Here is a 21,515-nt window from a genome sequence, read left to right on the forward strand (position 1 = left end):
TTGGCTCTGGAGTGTAATATCTGCCTGGGGATGGAAAGTACTGTCATTTCTAGGAATAGTAGTAATGATCATATTCAGTTGTTGCCTATGTTTACAATGTGGCCCTGCGATTTGCGGCTTGTGCGCTACCTCTTGTATTCCAAGTCCTAAGTCCCATTCCAAGAAGATTCGAGACGAGCAAATGATGCTATATGAACAGATAGATGGTATCATGAATATTGATGTTTCCTGAAGGAAACGTAGGGAACAAGGAGGGAATGAGGAAAATTGAATTTTGCCCTGTCATGTGTCCCTACGTGTTCCCCATTATATGTTATATGTGCATGATCGATATGCATATTTACCCCTTTGACCGAATAAAGACGCAATTATAGTTGTGTCCAACGTTAGTATGCCAGTTATCCAGTCCCTCGTGAAAGCAACACATTTAGGCCTATGTTGCCAACGTTTTACATTGTACACGTTAAATCATCGAGTTGTCCCCGTTTCTAGGCCTCATAGGGCCCGGACACCAGATTCAAGCTTCAAGTCTCCTGAAACCACTCCGAGGAGCGATGCAGCCCCTCCCGCATCCCTGACCCTTCACTTACTTTCTGCCAAGCAGCGCGGTGCCCAGCCTGGCCTGCCTGCCTGTCTGCCAAGAATATGTTATGCCTCTAGTTATCAGTTCAGCTCCCCGGCTTCACATTCCTAAGCTAACGAACCGCATAAACATCTTCAGCTATAGTCTAGTCTTTCTGTCTCCATGCAAGAGAATTACTGAATTAGTATCCATAGAAGATTCATAGCACACGCAATACATAAAGAAATATATGCATGCACCAGCCTTAGTGTCAAGTAGCCTTTGCCCTGATGACTTTTAGATTCTATCGACATGTTCTCTAAACACAAGATATCAGATATGCTATAGGTACATGTCGTCCTGACATCCCAGACTTTAGTCTCCTCTTCTAGTGCCAGAAGTCAGAGCCCCCAGCTCTCCTCAGTTACACGTCATGGCCCGTTTGCGCGCACCAGTAGGTTAAAGGTTCCAGCTGCCCAGGTAGCCCCCTCCATGTATCCACCAATTTATGACACTTCTGTGACGTTTACATCACATGTCTTCGTGCACGCCCTGTGCACGCCTTCTTTTCACGCCCATATGTTCTTATCTTACGTTTGTCACTTGTTACGCCTACTGTATGCAATACAATTGTACTGTTTTACTATATATACTATGTAATGTTGGAGAGACGTTGCAGCTGCCATTCTATTCCATTGCATGCCACATTATGGTCTTTAGGCTCGAGCCATCCGATTAAAGCCATTCTGACTCAGATATCACGGATCCTGCCTCTTATTTATTGAGCTATCTGTTATAGTTAATGTATAGAAAAATAGTATCGGTAATTAATTATTTATTTACCACACTTTTCTGGTCACCAGTACTCCCAGGGATAATTCTAAGTGAGAAAGAAACACTGCACAAAAATGGTTATGACGTAATTGCAAGATCTGATCCCAGGAATATTAAACATAACAAAGGATTTAACGGACTTTTTAACCCCCCACATTAAGCAAACGACAACATAAATCATTTAATAACTGGGAAGATTCAGCTCCATACGATCTGGGCAATAACACTTTACTAATCCAAGTAAACGAAGGAGAAAGGATAGTATGGAGTAAAGATTCAGAAGGAAATATTGTAGAAAAATCACCAAAATCTTGGGACTGGATATCAGAGACACTTAACAGTAACAAAATAATTAACCAACAGCAATATTGTGTTTAGTAATGGCTTGAGCATCACATCATGGAATATGGCGGGGAAAACTATCAACAAAATGTCCGACGCCATAAAAAACCATCCTGATATTCTGGCCCTTCAGGAAACTTGGGGAACCACAACCTTCTGTCAGAAAGGTTTTTATGTTTACGACATTCCCGCAAAGAAATCAAATCGTGGCCACGCAAGGGGCGGATTGGCAATCCTCCTAAGTGAAAAGTACCTATGGTACCAACAAAATATAGACACAAAATGTGAAAACCTGCAGTGTATCAAGGTGTCACTGAGCTCACTATCCACAGGTCCTCGAAAAGCAATCTTGCTTTTCAATATTTACGCTCCACCTGGGAACAATTACGATGCCCTCTTCGATGAAATAAGGGACAAAATTAGCTATATCCTTGATGATCATACCCAAACGCCATTCCTAATAATGGGCGACTTGAATGGAAAAATTTCAAATAGGGAAATCAGAAAATGGGCCAATACAGCTAAAGAAGAATCGTTGTTAATGCCATTTCCAATATTCCCTAAGGGTAATAAATCTGATAAAAGAGGTAGGTCACTCTTATCTTTTTTACCATGCATAAACGGGATAATACTTAACGGTAACATCGAAGGCGATATACCTGCATCACAGACCAGATGGGGAAACGGAACACCTTCTATTCTCGACTACCTAATTTGTGGGTTGGATCTAAAGGACTCAGTCACGCATCTGAATATCTACTTTAACGAGGAAAGTGACCACGCACTGTTACATCTAACTACTCTATGGATGGCACATACCTCCTTCACTAAACAGGCACCATTCCAGAAAAGCACAACTGAAATTAACATCAGCCAGAGGCGGATCTTTTGGAACTCCTCTACTTTGGATAACACTACTACTTTGGTTACTCAAACTCAATTACTATATACTATACACTCAGACGATCCGATCACAAATTTTGAATATATAATTAAAAACCTTAAAAACGCACTTCTGAACAAAATACAACAAACCAAACTTGGGAAAAGTATAACAAGTAATAACAATAAAAATAAAAATCGGAATTTTCCGGCTGCAAAAAAACTCAATCAACTCATTCGAGCGCAATATCTGAATCCTTCAATAACAACACAGGCAGAAATTAATCGACTTAAAAACCAAAGACAAAGAGTAAAAAATAAGCAGAAAAAAATACTGCATGACCGTAACTGGGTAGATATCCAAATAGCCGCTAGAGATCATAACCAACGAAAATACTGGTCTTTAATAGCTAATATGACTGGATCCAAAAAGAAACTCGATGCTATTCCAGTCTCACCAAAGGACTGGGAAATATATCTACATGATTTATATAAACCCAACTTACCCAACCTTTCAGGGCAGATTTCCGATTTCATACTGGAATGGAACAATACTAAAACCATTAAGACCACCTCAAACTCTATCGCAAACCACATTAGAAAAGCAAGAAGCACGGCTGCTTCCGGACCCGACCAAATACCCATCAAGGCCCTTCAAATTTACCCCAAGGAATGGAGCCTGCTGTTTTCTCCTCTTTTTAACTACATCTTCGAAACCGGAGAAATGCCGAAATCCTGGCTGGGTAGTATAATTATTCCAATATATAAAAAAGGGAACAAAAATACAGCCAGCAATTATCGGCAAATAGCTTTGATGGATGCGTCTGGGAAAATTTTTGCTGCAGAAGTATTAGATCGTTTAAAATCATGGGCATTCTCGCAGGGTCTCATACCAATGTTCCAAGCAGGATTTAGACCCAACCACTCTGTGATAGACAACATAGCAACTCTTCAGTCTATATTAGACAAATACACAGTAGGTAGGTCTCAACCAATATATGCAGCCTTCATTGATTACTCAACAGCTTTTGACCGGGTGGATAGACCAACACTGTGGAATAAATTGAGGAGGCTGGGTATCCCCGAACAACTACTAAGGGTTGTTGTCAATCTCCACAACAACACATGGTGCCAAGTCCAGATGGGGAGAGAAAAAGGTTTGACCAATACAATTAGCATGTTCAACGGCCTCAAACAAGGATGTCTCTTAGCACCGATTTTATTTTCTCTGTATCTTAATGATCTTCCACTTTATTTGCAACAAAGCTCTAGCTTGCCCCCTAAGATCGCCACACAAAGCATACATGCTTTATTATATGCCGATGACATAGTCATGTTGGATTTAACGCCCTTTGGATTACAATGCCTTCTTGATAGCTTACACAAATATTCGAAAGACAACTTTTTACTACCCAATCTAAACAAAACAAAAGTGGTCGCATTCACCACTAAGAAAAAGAAAGTAAAGTACCGATGGAAGCTGGGAGAAGAATACATAGAAGAGGTTGAGGAATATACATACTTAGGTAGGATCTTTTCAAAGAACCTGAAAAACCTCAAACAAATTAATCACCTAAAAATCAAATCAGACCTTCACGCCGGTGCTCTATTGAGACTGTATTCCAATACAGGGAATAGACATTTTTCCACACTATTAAAGGTGTACAGAGCAAAAAAAAATACCCCATAGCTTAATAAGCAAATTTATGTTGGGTGCCCGTTTGATAAGCAGGTTGAGGCTGACTATGTGATGATCACTCTAGGTGATGAACAAGTTACTTACCTTCGGTAACGATATATCTGTAAGAAACAGTAGTTAGTATTAGATTCCTTACCTTAGAATATCCCCAGGCGTCAGTCTGGATCCGGAAACTTTTGCGTAGCAGTACCCCTGCGCGTCGGTAGGCGTCATCTGCAGGCGTCCCCTGCGGCTCCGCGTCGTCGGCGTCGTGCGCCGTGATGACGTCGCTGGAGTATATAGACGCCGCCTCCGCGCGCTGACGTCAGTTCTTTGCACACAGCTTTTCCGCGCCAGAACACGCAGAGCCATGTGAGAACTAACACTGGTGCCATTTGAAACTAGGGCCCTGAAAGGGATGTCCTTAACCCTAGGTATCAGTTCGCAGAACGGGGAGGATGGGCGGGGCGGTAAGGAATCTAATACTAACTACTGTTTCTTACAGATATATCGTTACCGAAGGTAAGTAACTTGTTCATCTGAAAGAAACAGGTTAGTATTAGATTCCTTACCTTAGAATAGATACCCCAGCAATACCAACCCCGGAGGTGGGTCTGCGAACCAATACAACCTACACCAGAAAGTCCTGGAGGACCGAACGGCCAAAAAAGCCGTCCCTCCGGACTTGACTGTCCAGGCAGTAGTGCCTCGCAAAGGTGTGCAGCGAGGCCCACGTAGCCGCCTGGCAAATGTCCTGCAAGGGGACTCCCCGGCCCAGGGCAGTAGAAGCCGCCGTAGCCCGAGTGGAATGGGCCCTCAGCCCAACAGGAGGCTCCTTCCGAGCCAAAGAGTAGCATGCTTTGATGCACAGGACGACCCACCGAGAGATGGTTCGTTTCTGTACCGCCCTTCCCTTCTTCTCACCCACGTAGCCAACAAACAGTTGGTCATCCACCCGGAACTGGCGTGTGCGATCCATGTAAAATGAAAGCGCACGTTTTGGGTCCAGACGATGGAGCCGCTCTTCATCCTTTGAAGGATGCGGAGGCGGGAAGAAGGAGGGCAAGGTGATGGACTGCCCAATGTGAAAAGCAGAGACTACCTTGGGCAGGAAAGAAGGTCTAGTCCGAAGAACCACCTTGTCAGGATGAACAGACAGGAAAGGAGGTTTAACAGAAAGAGCCTGGAGCTCACTCACTCTCCTGGCAGAGGTGATGGCAACCAGGAAGGCCGTCTTTAAAGTGAGAAGACGGAGAGGACAGGAATGAAGGGGCTCAAAGGGAGCACACATCAGGAATGTCAGAACCAGGTTCAAGTCCCACTGAGGCATCACGAACGGAGCAGGTGGATACATGTGCGTGATGCCCTTTAAGAATCTTAACACAATAGGGGACTTGAATAAAGATGGCTGATCAGGTAGCCTCAAGAAGGCGGAAAGGGCAGAAAGATAGCCCTTGATAGTGCCCAGAGCAGAGCCCTGCTGGGCAAGGGAAAGAAGGAAGAGGAGAACCTCAGACAGAGGGGCAGAAAGGGGATCCACAGCCTTTGCTGTGCACCATGCCACAAATCTGTTCCACCGGCAGGCGTATACCGACTTTGTGGAGGGACGCCTGGCTGCCAGAATTACATCACAGACTTCAGGAGGCAAGTCAAATGGCCTCAACTGTCGCCGCTCAATCTCCAAGCATGGAGGTGGAGACTGGACAGGTTCGGGTGGAGGACCGTCCCCTGCTGCTGCGACAGAAGGTCCTCCTGAAGGGGCAGGCGGATCGAGGGACCGACTGTCATGCTGAGTAGCTCGGGATACCAGTATCTTCGAGCCCAGTCCGGAGCCACAAGGATAACTTGGGCCCGGTCGCGCCTGATCTTCTTCAGCACTCTGGGCAGAAGTGGTATAGGCGGAAAGGCGTACAACAGACCGCAACTCCACTCGCGCCGAAAGGCGTCGCCGAGCGAGTGCCGTCTTGGAAACTCCAACGCGCAGAACTGATGACATTGCGCGTTCTCTTCTGTGGCGAATAGATCTAACCAAGGATCTCCCCATTGCTGAAAGAGGCCTCTCGCCACGTCCGAGTTCAGACGCCATTCGTGATCCACCGAGCACCGACGGCTGAGTTCGTCCGCCCTGGCGTTCAGAGAACCTGCCAGGTGTTGAACCGTCAGAGTCACGCCCTGACGTTCCAGCCATTGCCAGAGACGCAGAGCCTCCTGGCAAAGGGTCCACGACCCCAGACCGCCCTGTTTGTTGCAGTACCACATGGCGGTGGTGTTGTCCGTGAACACCTGCACTACACTCCCGTTGACAAAGGGGAGGAATGCCTTCAGTGCTAGGCGAATCGCCCGCAGCTCCAACATGTTGATATGGAGCCGGGACTCCGCCGGAGACCAGATGCCTCTGATCTCTGCCTCTCCCAAGTGGCCTCCCCAGCCCTGGAGGGACGCGTCCGTCACAACTACGTGCTCCGGTTGGGGAAGGGAGAGGGATCTGCCTCTGACCCAATCGCGGTCCGTAAGCCACCACTGCAACTGTCTCGCAGTGCCCTCCGAGATCAGGACATGGTCGGACAGGTTGCCCTGATGCTGGGCCCACTGAAACTTCAGGTCCCACTGCAGAGCCCGCATCCGCCATCTGGCGTGATGCACCAGAAGGATGCAGGAGGCCATCAGCCCCAGAAGCCGCAGCGTCAACCTGACCGAAACCCGGGATAACGGCTGAAAGATGGGAATCAGAGCCTGAATATCCCGGACCCGCTTTTCCGGAGGATAAACCCGAAACTGCGCCGAGTCGAGAACCGCTCCGATGAAAAGGAGCTTTTGAGAGGGACACAGGTGTGATTTCGGCACGTTGATGGAAAACCCCAGCTCGTGCAGGAGGTCTGCCGTCATCTGGAGGTGGTGGACGACTGTCTGGGGCGAGCCCGCCTTCAACAACCAGTCGTCGAGGTAGGGGAAGACTGAAACCCCTAACCGGCGCAGATGAGCTGCGACCACCGCCATCACTTTCGTGAACACCCGTGGGGCGCTGGTAAGGCCGAATGGGAGCACGATAAACTGAAAGTGCTCGTGGCCTACCGTGAACCGCAGGTAACGCCGGTGGGCCGGCAGGACGGGGATGTGAAAATACGCATCCTGCAAGTCCAACGCTACCATCCAGTCTTGTGGGTCTAGAGCAGCCAAGACCTGAGCCAAAGTCAACATCTTGAACTTCTCCTTCCGGAGGAAGCCGTTGACGTTCCGTAGGTCCAAGATAGGACGCAGGCCTCCTTTGTCCTTCTTGGGCACCAGAAAGTAGTGGGAGTAGCAACCACACCCTACTTCTGGCCCAGGAACGCGCTCGATGGCCCCCTTGGCCAAGAGGGCCGTAACTTCCTCCTGCAGAAGTGTCAAGTGGTCCCCCGACACACGGTGGTTCTGCGGTGGCATGGCTGGAGGAGTGGACTCGAAGGGGAGGGAGTAGCCCCTTCGGACGAGCTGCAGCACCCACCTGTCCGATGTAATCGCGCGCCAGCGGGAGTGGTGATGGCGAACCCTGCCACCCACTGGCGTCACGTGAGCCCGAAAGCTCGGACTAGGAAGACTTGGAGGCTGCAGCGGGGGGAGGGGGCCCTCTACCGCCACCACGGCGGAATCCACGTCCGCCACCGCGCTGGGGAGCGTTCTGCGGCGCGTGGCTGGCAGCACGTGTGGGACCGCCCCTTCCTTGGCCACGAAAGGGGCGAAACGAACCCGTCTGCTGGCGCTGGGTCGAAAGACCCAAGGACTTGGCCGTGACCCTGGAGTCCTTGAAGCGCTCCAGCGCGTGGTCCGCCTTGTCACCAAACAGGCGACTGCCATCAAATGGCATGTCCATGAGGGCATTCTGGACGTCCGGTGAGAAGTTGGCAGATCTCAGCCAAGCATGGCGCCGAATCGCCACAGTCGTGGACATAGCCCGTCCCAGCGAGTCGGTCGTGTCAAGACCACACCGGATCGAGTACCTCGCCGCATCCCGGCCCTCAACCAAGGCCTGGTTGAGCTTGTCCCGCACTTCCTGCGGGCATTGCGGCAAACACTCCGCGACCGTATCCCACAGGGAGTGGGTGTAGCGGCCCAAGAGGCATGCGGTATTACAAGACCGCAGTCCAGCGCTCAAAGAGGAAAAGACCTTTTTCCCAAATTGGTCATACCGCTTTGATTCCCGATCGGGCGGGGCCGATGGAAATGCGGACTGCGAAGTGGAGGCCTGGATCACCAGACTCTCCGGGGAGGGATGGGTGGAGAGGAAGGCAGGGTCGTCCGAACACGGACGGTGACGCCTGGCAACGTTCCGGTCAACCGGTGCACCGGAAGCGGGCCTAGACCAGGTGCCCAAAAGGACATCCGTCAGAGCCTCATTAAACGGCAGCAGAGGCTCCTGAGGGCATGACTGCGGTTTAAACACTTCGGTCAGAATGTTTGGTTTGACCTTAGCGACGGGGAGCTCAAGGCCCAAGGTCTTGGCAGCCCTCAGCAGGACCACCGAATAGGCAGCCCCCGCCTCAGACGCCACAGGGGTCGGCGAGACAAACCCAGTGTTGGGTGACTCGTCCAGACCACTGGCATCACCCAAGTCACCTACCCAGTCCACATCATACTGGCAGGCACGGGATAAAGGGTCCTCAGACCCCTCCCAACCCTCTCCATACTCGTCCTCATCGCCGTAGTCTGGGTCGACGATATAGACTTCGGGGTCAATGGGCCCCATCGGCGCCGGATCCGGCGTCGGACGACGCCGGTCCGACTCCGCGTCAGGAGTCAGAGGGGGAATGGGGGTGGCGCCGCGCGGCGCCGGCGCCGGGGACCCGACGCCGGCCGGAACCGACGGCGGAGTCACTGCGCCGCGCGGAGGCGGCACCACGGGTTGGCCCAAAGGAACCGACGCCGGAGAGGCCGGTAGACCAGCCGGCGACGAACCTGAGGGGCCCAGCGGCGCCGGGGCCGGAGCCACCGGCGGCGTCGAGGCAGGAGCACCCGAACCGCTCGGGCCCCCAGACGGGACCGACGGCCCCGCAGGCGCCGTAGGCCCCGCCGGAGGAGACCTCGCCCTCATAGCCATGAGGAATGCCTCAATCTCCTCGCGTGACGCGCCTTCCCCAGGGACCGACGGGTATGGGGCAGACGGCGTCGGCGACCCACGCGGGGCCGCGGGGGTGGGGCCACCCGAACCCCCGGCCGCATCACGCGGGCGTCGGGGGTGCGATGACGACGCCCCGACTTCTTACGCTTACCTGACGAACCGGAGGAATGGTGGCGACTCCCGGAGCGCTCATGGCGGCTCCGCGATCGTTCCCTTGACCGCTCCCTCGACCTCCGACCGGACCGGGACCGCTCTCGACGCGGGGCCGACACTCGGAGCTCGAGAAGCTTGCGGGACCGCTCCCGCCTAGCTTTACCAGTCAAGGCCCGACAGTCGACGCAGGACTCCACGTCGTGGTCCGCGCCCAGACACCGGAGGCAGAGTCGATGGTGGTCGGTGACCGACATCATGCGGTCGCAATTGTCGCAACTCTTGAAACCGGGCATCCTACCGGCACCGTAGAAGATTTATTCAACAAAAAACTTGGTCAAAAGACCGGAGTACTGCTCTTCGGATCTGCGCTAACTGGCGCGGAAAAAAGAAGAACTGACGTCAGCGCGCGGAGGCGGCGTCTATATACTCCAGCGACGTCATCACGGCGCACGACGCCGACGACGCGGAGCCGCAGGGGACGCCTGCAGACGACGCCTACCGACGCGCAGGGGTACTGCTACGCAAAAGTTTCCGGATCCAGACTGACGCCTGGGGATATTCTAAGGTAAGGAATCTAATACTAACCTGTTTCTTTCAGATGTGAATGTTTCCTGTACCTGAGAGAAGTCCTTTTTAGGTTAAAAATTGAATTAAGAATATAATCAGTGAAGCATGAGGACTTAGAAACTAGTAGGTGACAGATGAGCACACTGCAACACATTTTTGGGGAATAAAACAAATGTCCTTATTCAGTTACTTTTTATGTTACTCCGAAACAGTTATAGCTTTACTTTTCATGTCTCACATTTGCTGGAGCTCTATGTTTGGATCCAAACTCAATCCTATGTTTTTTACTTTACTTCCTTTTGAAGTATTTGATATTGCTTGGGTGACTGGATAACTGTTTATAGGGCAAACTTGCTTTTTTGTTGGCACACCCACAGACACTAATGATGGAAAAGGGAATGCGTGAGACAATTCTCTACAAAACAGACAACAGCACAATACGTTTGTGTTCAAAAGACGTTGCCCCATGGTATTTAAGTTGCAATCGGACATTATTCATCATGCAAACTAGACAGGCCAAGAGCGCTCACGGGCTAATTGTGTAATATACCTATCTTAACCACAGGGCTGAAGGAGTTAGGAGTGAAATCCTTCAGTTGGCTTCAATTCTTACGCCGTTTAAGCAGAACTAGAAACACCTTCATTAAGTAAGAAGGAGAAGAAAACACAATTTCATTTGAATCTTCACATTACCAAGGGTGGAGATAAGATGCTGGCCTGAGTGAGATAAGGAGAAAGAGAGTGGAGAGTATGAAGAGGAATGGACTGAAAAGTTGAGATCGAAGGCAGATGTAAAAGAAAGACAAGAGGACAAGTGAGGAAAACGTTGAAGTCCAGCTGAACAACTAGGAGGCTGACACATGACTGTTTTCCCCCTATTATACCAGTCCATGGTACAAGGGTCAAGGATGGCTATGTGCCTGAAGAAACACTGCGATGGTTATTCCCTGTCACGCACTGTTCCTGTGGTATGCCTGGCCAGGCATTGCCACCATCCAGTACTAACACATTTTATTTGAAGCAGTGTGAACTTCATGTGTTGCTGACGTCTTGTGACAATTGCCAACTACTGGCACATGAGGCTGATAGAGCTATCATCTGATTCACAGGTAAAGTAAGGGCCAAACTGAATTTTAGCTTGAGAGCAACAACCATGTAATTGCAGAGGTCCCCACTTCTACCATGCAGCAACTGAAAACTTGTGCTTTTTGTCACCTTAGCTGTTCTGCCTCCAACATTTTAAACTTCCTCAATTACAAACACCATTCATGAATACACCAGGGACTGCACCAAACTATTCACTACTTGAGAAAGGTTAGAGCAGGTGAGGCAGGCCTTTTCCAGATATTCTTCAGGCACCACTCAGATACCAGCCTCTTGAGTCTACAAGAGTTATAAAATACCACTTCTGCCTACCTGATAAGTATAATGCGACTACTGAAGTCAAAACTTTTGCCTGTTCTTACTCACATGTGTTGAATCCAAGTAGGTGATGACTGATCATCTGCTCCTCCTCTTCACTCTTTATGAAGACTAGAGGTTTAACGATTGGATATCCTGCATAAAATAAAAAACAAGATCAACGGAATGTCAAATTCAAAAATTATTGTAGACAGATATTTTGTTTGTCTACGGATATCTATAAACACCAATCAAAGTATACAACTAGAAAATAGTGAACTGTTTTGTTAAAAGGCATGGGTTTGAGTTTACCCACACATGCCAAAGTTTATAGAAACAGTGGGAAAATATACATTTTACCTTCTCCCGCTCTAATCCTGCAAAACCTTCATATAAGTATGCACACGTTAAAATCAGTGACGATGAAAAGGCCATGCATGTGATTGTTTGATTGTTCCTGAGATTCTTCACAAGTCACTCTGAGAATAACTAATGGCACTAGGGAGCTGGCTTAGATTGATCCCAAACGAGAAATCTATAATCACCTCCTTAAGCCAGTGAAACATTACAGTTAAACTCTAAGCATTCTCTTCTTCTTTACTCACTTGCACTGCTGACTTCAGAAATCTGGTTACTGATTGACTGATCTGCCTCTTCACTTTTAACGAAAATATGAGGTTTGTTTGGATAACCTATGCATAACAAAACAAGTTTTTACTTTTTATTCAGTCAATAATTATTTATTAGTATTTCTGCTCATGTAATATTCAAAACTGGACATTTGTGAACAAGAAAGTGGACAATTGTGTAGAAAAAAAGCACAAGATGTGTTCGATGATTTCATATATTGATATTCCTAGCAGAAGTGTAATCTTAACTCTATGACATTATAAATAGTTCATGACACCCTGTTCATTTCCTTGCCTTTCCTTTGTCAAGTGAACTTCCGAATTTAATTAAGCCTTTACAAATGCAGAATGACAGACAGAGGAATGAACAGGGGTTTAAAACAACAATTGTACTAGCTATCTTGCCAGACATGAACATTTTCAAACCATAGTGCAGAAAGCAGTTACTCATGGTGAAGTGTGTGACAATGTGAGCTCTACAATGGTCATTTCCGTAGGTCAGACGCGGCTAGTTCAGGCTGTTGTGGCACATATGCTTTTATTTTTAAATTCTAAAGGCATAGGTGCAAATATGACAACTGTTAGATCTAGCATCCTTGGTGTGGTTTCCCCAGTCCTTTTGCCTCTACCTCCTGTATTTTTGACTGTGTGCTGGATTTTGTTTTGCTGGTTTAGATGCTGGCACTTTCCCACCACTGATCAGTACCAAAATGAAAGTGCTCTCTGTGTAAATTGTGATTATGTTGGTGATCCATATTTGGCATATTGTAAACTGACATGTCGACCAGGCAAGTGCACCGACTTGCCAGGCCTTAACCTTCCCCTTTCTTACATGTAAGGCACCCCTAACGTAGGTCCAAGGGACCCCCCCCCCATTGACAGGGTGCAGTGTATGTGAAACGTAGGACATCTACTGGTGTGTTTTACATCTTCTGATAGTCAAATACTGTGTATTTCGTTTTTTTACTACCGAAAGGACTATCTCTCCCATAGGTTATCATTGGAGCAGGTGGCTTGAAAATTGTGTGTTTGAAAATGAAACTTTTAGAAAGTGCCACAAAACAGAGGAAGCTACCCCTATAATTTTGTTTTACAGGGAGGGGGTATATGAAAGACTACAAAAAAGACCTTGTCCCTGTTGTTTCTGTTCTACAATCAATGATTGCTTTAGAAGGCAAAGGTCACCTCTTTTGTATTACATCAAATTACCTGCCATTTGGGCAGAAATAGCAGACAAAATAGAACACCACAAAAACTTATAATCACTAGAAATAGTACAATCACTTCAAGGACTTTATATAAAAAAAACTTGTATTCATAAAGATCATGAACCTAGGGCCTCCCTAATGGTTACAATATGATGCACAATTAAAAATACTCGGGTACAGTTAATACAACAAATCCATTGTTACAATTTTTAATAAAATATCTTAAAAACAGTCGCCGCAGCGTTTCGGTGTGCATTCATTTCCACCTTCATCAGGACTTTACAATTTCTTTATAACAATCTAGAAGTGAAAAACAATTCTTTTAGCTTACAAGTATTAATAACGGACCCTATTTTGTTATCTGCCAATTCGGATATGATTTATATCCTCGCCCATGGACCTTAAGTCAATTTTAAACATACCCATAATTTTCTGTTAGTATTCTATGGGTAGTAATACATTATCTTTCTACGGTATTTAAATGGTTTTACCCTATTTTTAAATTACTTTTTGTTAATAGACACTTGTGTTCGTACCTAATTCAATCCAGTAGGCTATGTTTTGTTAATTTCATAGTCCTTGATGTACTCCAATTAGTCACCTCCCTTCGTATTTGCAGAAGGTAAACCTTATAAATGAAGGGCTGAAAGAACAGATACATAAATTTAAGAACTATCTACATTCTGATTTCGTTATTACATGTCTAGATAGCCCGCTATTCAGGTATTACCTTGTTTTCTATGACCTCGCTCCTTGGATTACGTTGGAGCCACCGTATTATAATTTATGGATGGTCCTTCAGATCAGATCTAAACATTAAGAAGAATATAAAGTACCTGTCTATCTGATTAACTTATTAGGAAGATTTTATTACTTAAGTATCATTATTTGCAGCACGCTTACCACTTTAATATATATCCAGTTGTAGTGTCCTTTTTCCGATTGAAAAGGAGTCTATTCATCAATTTAGACTTTGAAATCGAAAAAAATAATGGCGGGAGTTCAGAATTTAATTCTCACGACATACAGTGCCTCTAAGTTTATCATTGTCACTAATTCATCATTAAGATTCATGTTCTTGTTTATGATATTACTAATACCCATCGTTATATTCGATAACAAATAGTATTATATCGGACACAATTCTATTTTAAAAAATACAGCTGTAATTAGCGTCGCGATATTTGTGCAGTCTAAAACTGTCTGTCTCGGGAGACATGACTCACTTCTATACCGAGCTCCACAATCTTTTCGCAATACGGGTCATTTCACTCATATCGATTTATATGGCAAGTGAACATAGCTACGGTATAAAATAACCCCATCTCGTAATATTATTTTAGAAACCGAATACTCTATGTATTCTCGAGTGGATGGTTCTATAATTACTCTGGTTCCACTCTGATATATAATTACGTACCTCCTCATTTTTTAGCGGCCTCCCTGCTCCAACGTAGAATCCGGAAGTCTTGTAAAAAAACGTCTTCCGTCCGTGCGTCGCATTTATTGGGTCAATCTTGACAATTAACCCGGAAGTAGTAATACATATAGCGCTTCTTTTATTATTATTCTGCTTATACTGAGTTATTTCTTGTTTAAAAAGGTTTTGTTATTTCCTAATTTCCTAAATCGTCATTATGCATATATTAGGATTTCTATGTGTTTGCCGATGTTATTCACAAAATAGTCCTATCTTTAGGTGCCGCCATCTTGGATAAGGTAGACAGTCTTTCTGCATGCATCGAGAGTAGGATGTATCCTAACATCAAGAATTGTTACTAAGTAACAAATAAAGACTTTTTTTAATATAAAAAGATATTGACATTGTATTTAACACGCGTACTTGCATCATAAATATATTTTCGAACAGCACTCTTTTTATTCTCGAATACGAACATATATCAATAAAGATTCATTCAATTACAAATAGGAAATGTTCAAACTTTATCGATCATCATTCTAGGTAATACTTCCATTTAGTTACAAATTATACAAATGGTACGATTATAAAGTTAGTCTTATACAATACATTATGTGCAATAAATGACTACACACTTGTCGATGGTCAACCATATTGGGATAAACACAGAATAGACATGTCTCTTATTTTGCGCCCTGTATGTTCTAATGCACTCTTACCACTACTCTTCTGGCAATACCCATTATATTACGTTGTTAATTTCTATAAGCCCTAATTAGATCTTGGGCATCAGTTATGTGTCGTCTGCTACTACATAAAGATGTCGTCTTACTCTTTAGTCTTCTTTGTGGCATTGGTTTACCGAGGATATACTCTGGCATATTTCTGGCCCCTCCTATTCCAGCAGTGCATGTGCATTGTATTGTTAGGTTCAACATATCTCCTCTGTACCGTAAACATGAATTTAAAACTAATGCTTCCTATATGGGAATGGGATTGTTTTTTACAGCTATTTTAATTGTTATTTTTCATTAGATTAATCTCTCCCATTCCTCTTTATTGTTGAGCCCACTTTTATAGGTATTAAAAAGGGACATATAAAATTGTTAAAGTTTTTTCATTTTTGACAAGGCTATTACCACCTCGTATACTGTGTTCCATAATTTCGATTCCGCACCATTTGAGATCATCTATAGTATGGTTCTCAGAAATCCAATGTTCAACTAGTGGTGCGGTCAGTTTTTTCGTTCTTATTGCTGACTTGTGTTCTGTTATTCTTGTTTTAAGTTCACGCGAGGTTTCACCTATATAACCCTTGTTACAGGGACATATAATTAAGTAGATGGCGTCCTTAGATCTACAATTGATGAAACGCTTTATTTTGTGTGTTACCTCGTTATATGTGACCACCTCTCCTTTCACCAAATTATTGCAATTTTTGCAACTACAGCAGGGGAAATTGCCTACTGGGAGTGGAGCATTATGAATAGTTGTTTGTCTTTGTCCTTGGTCTTCTCTGTGAGTATGTACCAGTCTGTTCCTAATGGTTTTATTACGTCTGAAACTGAACATTGGTTTAGCTAGTATTTCATTTTTCTTTTCATTTAAAAGTTGCCAGTTTCAATTAATTATATTCTTTACTTGATTACTAGCACTACTGAAGTTAGTTACAAACATAAGTTGTTTTTCACTGTTTCTTTTATTTTCTGGTTTTGCATGAATAAAGAGTCTCTGTTGTAGTATTTTGCTCTTTTGTAGGCTTGTCTTCTTAATTTTCTTGGATAGCCTTTGCTCTGTAATTTATTTGTTAGAACATCCGCGTGTTGATTAAAGTCTTTGATGTCTGTACAATTTCGGCGTATCCTTAAATACTGACCGAAGGGGATATTATTCTTTTGACTGTTGGGATGATTACTTTTATAGTGCCGCATGGTATTACGATCAGCCGGTTTTGTATACAATTCCACTGTTAATTTTCCATCTGTGTGTTTAATTTTAATATCTAAAAAATCTACACTGTCTTTGGCATAATTAAAAGTAAATTTCAAGTTGGCATCTCCAAGGTTCAGCCAGTTTATAAAGTCATTTAGTTCCTCAATGGTCCCTGTCCATAGGAAGAAAACGTCGTAGATATAACGGGACCAACACGAGATGTTCTCGTAGAAAGGTGCCGCAATGTTAAAGACATGTTTGTCTTCAAAGGCCGCTACATACAGACAGGCCAAGCTGGGAGCACAGGTGGCTCACATGCTGGTACCTTTGACCTGTCTGTGGTAGTCGGACCTAAACAAAAATATGTTATTTTTTAATATGATCTCCACACAATCCAATATGAATTTAAAGTGAGAAGAGAGATCTAATTCATCTACACTCAAGAGGCCCTCTAACATCTCGATGGTATCGTCCTGGGGGATGTTTGTGTAGAGGGCCTCTATGTCTAAGGTCACAAGCCATTGGGTGTTCTTGTCATAAGGAAGGTATTCAATTTTATTGATGATATCGGTTGTATCTTTGACATATGCCTTTTGGCAAACTACCAAGGGTTGTAAAAATGTGTCCACATACTTACTTAGTGGTTCTGTGGCTGAGTCCATGCTAGAAACTATTGGTCTCATTGGGGGATTATACAGATCTTTATGCACTTTAGGCAAGCCATAAATTGCCGGGATTCTCGGACTCAAGTTCTTAAGAAAATTAAATTCATCATTACATATGACGTTATCTTCTTTAGCAAAATCTAACAAACTGCCAATTTTTTTGATTACATCATTCCATTCTGATCTATTTGATTTACAGTAATGTAGAGTATTATTAAGCAAGAGGAGCATCCTGTTGTTATAGTCTTCTGTGTCCATTATAATAATACTACCACCCTTATCGCCAGGTTTGACCGTTAGATCTTTATTTTTTTCTAGACCGTTCAAGGCTTTTATCTCTTCTTGGCTAAGATTATTGTTCCAATATTGCTTCTTGGACAGTTGGCCATCGATATTATTGTTGACCACTTTTTCAAAGAGGTCTATATTTTTGTTGACTAGACTTAGGGATGGTGTGCAATTTGACTTTGGTTTAAGGCCGGATTTGTTAGAAGATTGTGTATCAGGACATTCTTTGTCTTTAAAGAAATAATGCAGTCTAATCTTTCTAAAGAAACTCTGGAGATCTCTTTTGAGGCTAAATTTATCAACATGAGTGCACATAGCAAATCCTAAACCTTTCTCTAATACCTTCTTTTCATTTTTGGTAAGAAGTTTCTTGGAAAGGTTAATTATAGCTGACTTGTTTTCTAATCCCACATTGCTTGGCTTCTTGTCCTCATATATGGGCGTTTCTGTTGCGGATGATTCCCCCGTCCTCGCCCCCTCCCCCGAATTTGGCTGGTATTTTGGTGGCGATGATCTAAAAAAGAGATGTGATGTATTCCTATAGGTTCTGTATCGATCCCCCTGTTCCTGACCCTATTCTGGTTAACAAATTAACTAGCAGCCATCCCATGATGCAGAAACCGTTATCTGATTAAGCCACACCACGGCACAGGAACGCGTTATCTGATTAGGTCATAACGCTTGCCATCTAATTAGGCAAGCAATATTCCTCCAGCCCCTGATAAGGCATACGGCGTTCTCAAAACAAATCAAACCTATGACAACCTGGGAAAATCCCTGCGGCCATTGTTTTGATTTCACCGAGAACTTCAGTAAAAGAATGTGCTAACGACCAGTTCGTATGACATCCTTATTGACGTATCTATGTCCATCCTTAAGTCAATCTGTGCACCTTACAGGTATAAATATTACCGATATTGCCTTAAGCAAACACACGCGGTGGTGACGAGATCGGAGCAGCGAGACTTGCCGAAGGAGCCTAGCACAGAGCGGACCCCGCTGGCGCTGCCCCGCCTTCCTGACGCGCTGAGAACGAGACGCTGCTTTCTCCTGCCGAGAAATCCAGCTCCGGCGCTTCCAAGCAGCCCTTGCAGGCAGCCTGGAATATCGAGACCAAAGACGAGAGATACCATCCCTCAACCATCCCAGATCTCAGGTACAGAACTGAATAACCCCTTGCAGAGAATTCTTGAGTCAGTCACTTGGCAAAACAAACTTAACTTAAACTGCTACTTTCTATTCCCGCCCACGTATTAGGCTTAGGTCAGGTACACTGGGGTAGGCGTAGTTAGAAGCACCAGTTGAGTACGATTAGTCAAATGTATATATGTATGTATCTATTTTATCCATTTTAAACCACCATATGGCTTAGAAACCATATAAATGTTTTTACAGTATTATTTTATACTTCTGCTTTTATTGTATGCACTTTACTTAACCATAAGTATTGCGATAATATCGATCCATTTCTCTTGTACGAGAAAAGAGACTGATCAATAAATAACATCTTTTATTTGAACACGCCCGTCTCTTCCTTTTCTCTACAATCTGGTGAAACTAAGAATGCACGTACTGACTGAGTAAAATAAGTTGTCTTTTGTTTTCACACGACTCTAGAGATACACTCTTGATTAGGGGAGAGCAAAGTTGTCATGTTCTATGGTTGTCAGAAACTAAATCCCTTCTTGTCTATCCAGGGAGGTTCAACTCCTCCTTGCCTATTCGAGAAAGTTTCTAGTGAACTCTGAGCTAGCTGGCAAACCCAAAACTTTAAGTCTAATATCGACAATAGAAGACCTAGTTAACGTCTGGTCTAGGCCTATACTATTGAAGGTATTATTCCAATGCGCAGAGCCTATTGGGATAATAGGAACTACACTACATGGCGCCCAAACGTTTGGAAAGGCGATAAAACTAACGCAAGACATTAGAGTAACTCAGTCGTGCTTTTTCACTCAGACCCCTTTTTTCCATAATACTCCAAAGACGTCTGGAGTGGGTGAAAGGTAATATCCGCCAAACCTCGCAGGAGGAAACTCCTATGTATGGTTCTTGGTTCAATCAACGTTGAAGGATACACTGTTCCAAAATATTGTGCATCTAATCTTTGTTAACATAAGAAACCTGATCTGCAAACAAACGGAATAACCTTCTGGACAGTACAATGTCAGACAGTGAAGGAGAAAGAGAGACAGCTAGAATAGCAGCTGAACTCGTAGCAGCTGATAATACTATGCAAGAAGCAGACCCGGAGATAATACTCATCCCGGTCAATATAAGAAAATCTGTAACTTTAAAACTTATAGAAAATGGACTGACACCTAGAGGTGGCACAGTCATATTCGTAATAGAGGCACACGAATATCGGCAGACAGAGGTGTTCTATTCATGGATACACTTTCCAGCAGCAAACGCTGTAACAAAGCACTTCCACTATTACAAAACAGAGGAACCTCCTAATGAGTACACTCCTTTCGAGGAGGTGGAAGTACCACTTAAATTCCAAGAGCACCTGCTCTTGTTTAATGGCGCCCTAAAACATAATAATCACATCACCAGGCTCGGTCCATTAGGTAGACCAGGAGCAACATGGCCGGTCCTAGCCGGATACACACCACATCCAGACATCGAAAGAATGTCTGCAGCAGATCTTTTAATACAACTAAAACAATTAATAAAAGTACATAGACAATTAGTCCAATATGTAATGCGGACTTCAACAATCCAACCAGCAATTAAAATTCCACAGCTGACCCCTCATCAGGGGAAAACAAATAAAATTACACCACAGAACATACAGTCCTGCCTAGGTAAAGTACCAGCTAAACGGGAACAAATACCATTCTGGTTAGCACAAAAAATCACCCAAATAGAGGCGGTGTTTCCAGACACCACCCCGTTAGAAAAACACAGGATTCTGACTATCTGTCTTCCAATGGGAATCGCACCACACGTGGAGGACTGTGACACTTGGGGTACAGTCTTTTCTTCCATTTACACAAAAACGCATGGTGTTCCATCCATCTCGGTAATACCAGATGTGCTAAAACAAATTCAAGATGAATACGGTCCAGAACCCGCTTTAACTCTCGGTATGAAATTACTAAAAGACTTCAAGCAGGTCTCGGCAATACTATTAGCCAACATAAAGGGAGAAGCAGCAAACGTGGCGATCCGCCAAAGGTTAAAAGAGACAGATATAGCAGACCAACCAGCTGAAATTGCCAGAATTATAGAAAAATCCTATGAGGAACTAGGTAGAGATAGTTTAGGTGGAATACCAGTAAAACCCCAACTGATTGAAAGTCCTGAAAAAGTATTTTTTAAAAATAATTTAACAACACAAAAAAAGAGCTGGGATGGAAACAAACAATCCAATTTTAAAGAAAAGAAATTCCAGTCCAGAGGAAGGTCTCCTCGGCGGAGAGAAAGATCTCCGAACCAAGGACGCAGGTCTCCCCAAAGTGAGCCCTCTGGGAAAAAATACAATCTTAGAAATAGGGATAATATAAAGAAGCCTGATAGATATCAAGAAATTGATACACGTCCCTCTCAATCTTTTCAGATTTCCTTGCAGAAATCGGAAAGAAGAGGACGATCAGAACACAGGGAAGAGCACGTCAAGTCCAAAGACAAGGAACCTGCTCATCTAAATAAGAAATTACAATTTCCAAAAAAGAAGGTAGCCAGTATTAAAGTAATCAACAATGCCGAGAATACTGAGGACACAACTGAAAAACGGAGAATGGGCTCAGACAATGCTAGACAGCGCAGCAGAAGTGAGCATAGCTCGCAAAGTCCTTATGATTCATCTGGAGACAGTGGACACGAATGAATACCTTCAAGTGGAAACTGCAGA

The 21,515-nt window shown here is 44.5% G+C and overlaps 1 protein-coding gene across 2 annotated transcripts in view; it reads right to left on the minus strand.

Annotated features, from left to right (window-relative positions):
* LOC144783971 (uncharacterized) overlaps nt 1-21,515 on the minus strand; it is a 254,563-nt gene that overhangs the window by 60,735 nt on the left and 172,313 nt on the right. For both annotated transcript variants that reach the window (XM_078662697.1, XM_078662696.1), the window contains exons 7-8: nt 12,120-12,206; nt 11,584-11,670 (exon numbers count right to left, since the gene is read on the minus strand). In XM_078662697.1, coding sequence (XP_078518823.1) covers nt 11,584-11,670; nt 12,120-12,206 — 174 coding nt within the window. The remainder of the gene's footprint in view (nt 1-11,583; nt 11,671-12,119; nt 12,207-21,515) is intronic.

The sequence above is a fragment of the Lissotriton helveticus genome, chromosome 10, assembly GCF_964261635.1.
Source record: "Lissotriton helveticus chromosome 10, aLisHel1.1, whole genome shotgun sequence".
Taxonomy (NCBI): domain Eukaryota; kingdom Metazoa; phylum Chordata; class Amphibia; order Caudata; family Salamandridae; genus Lissotriton; species Lissotriton helveticus.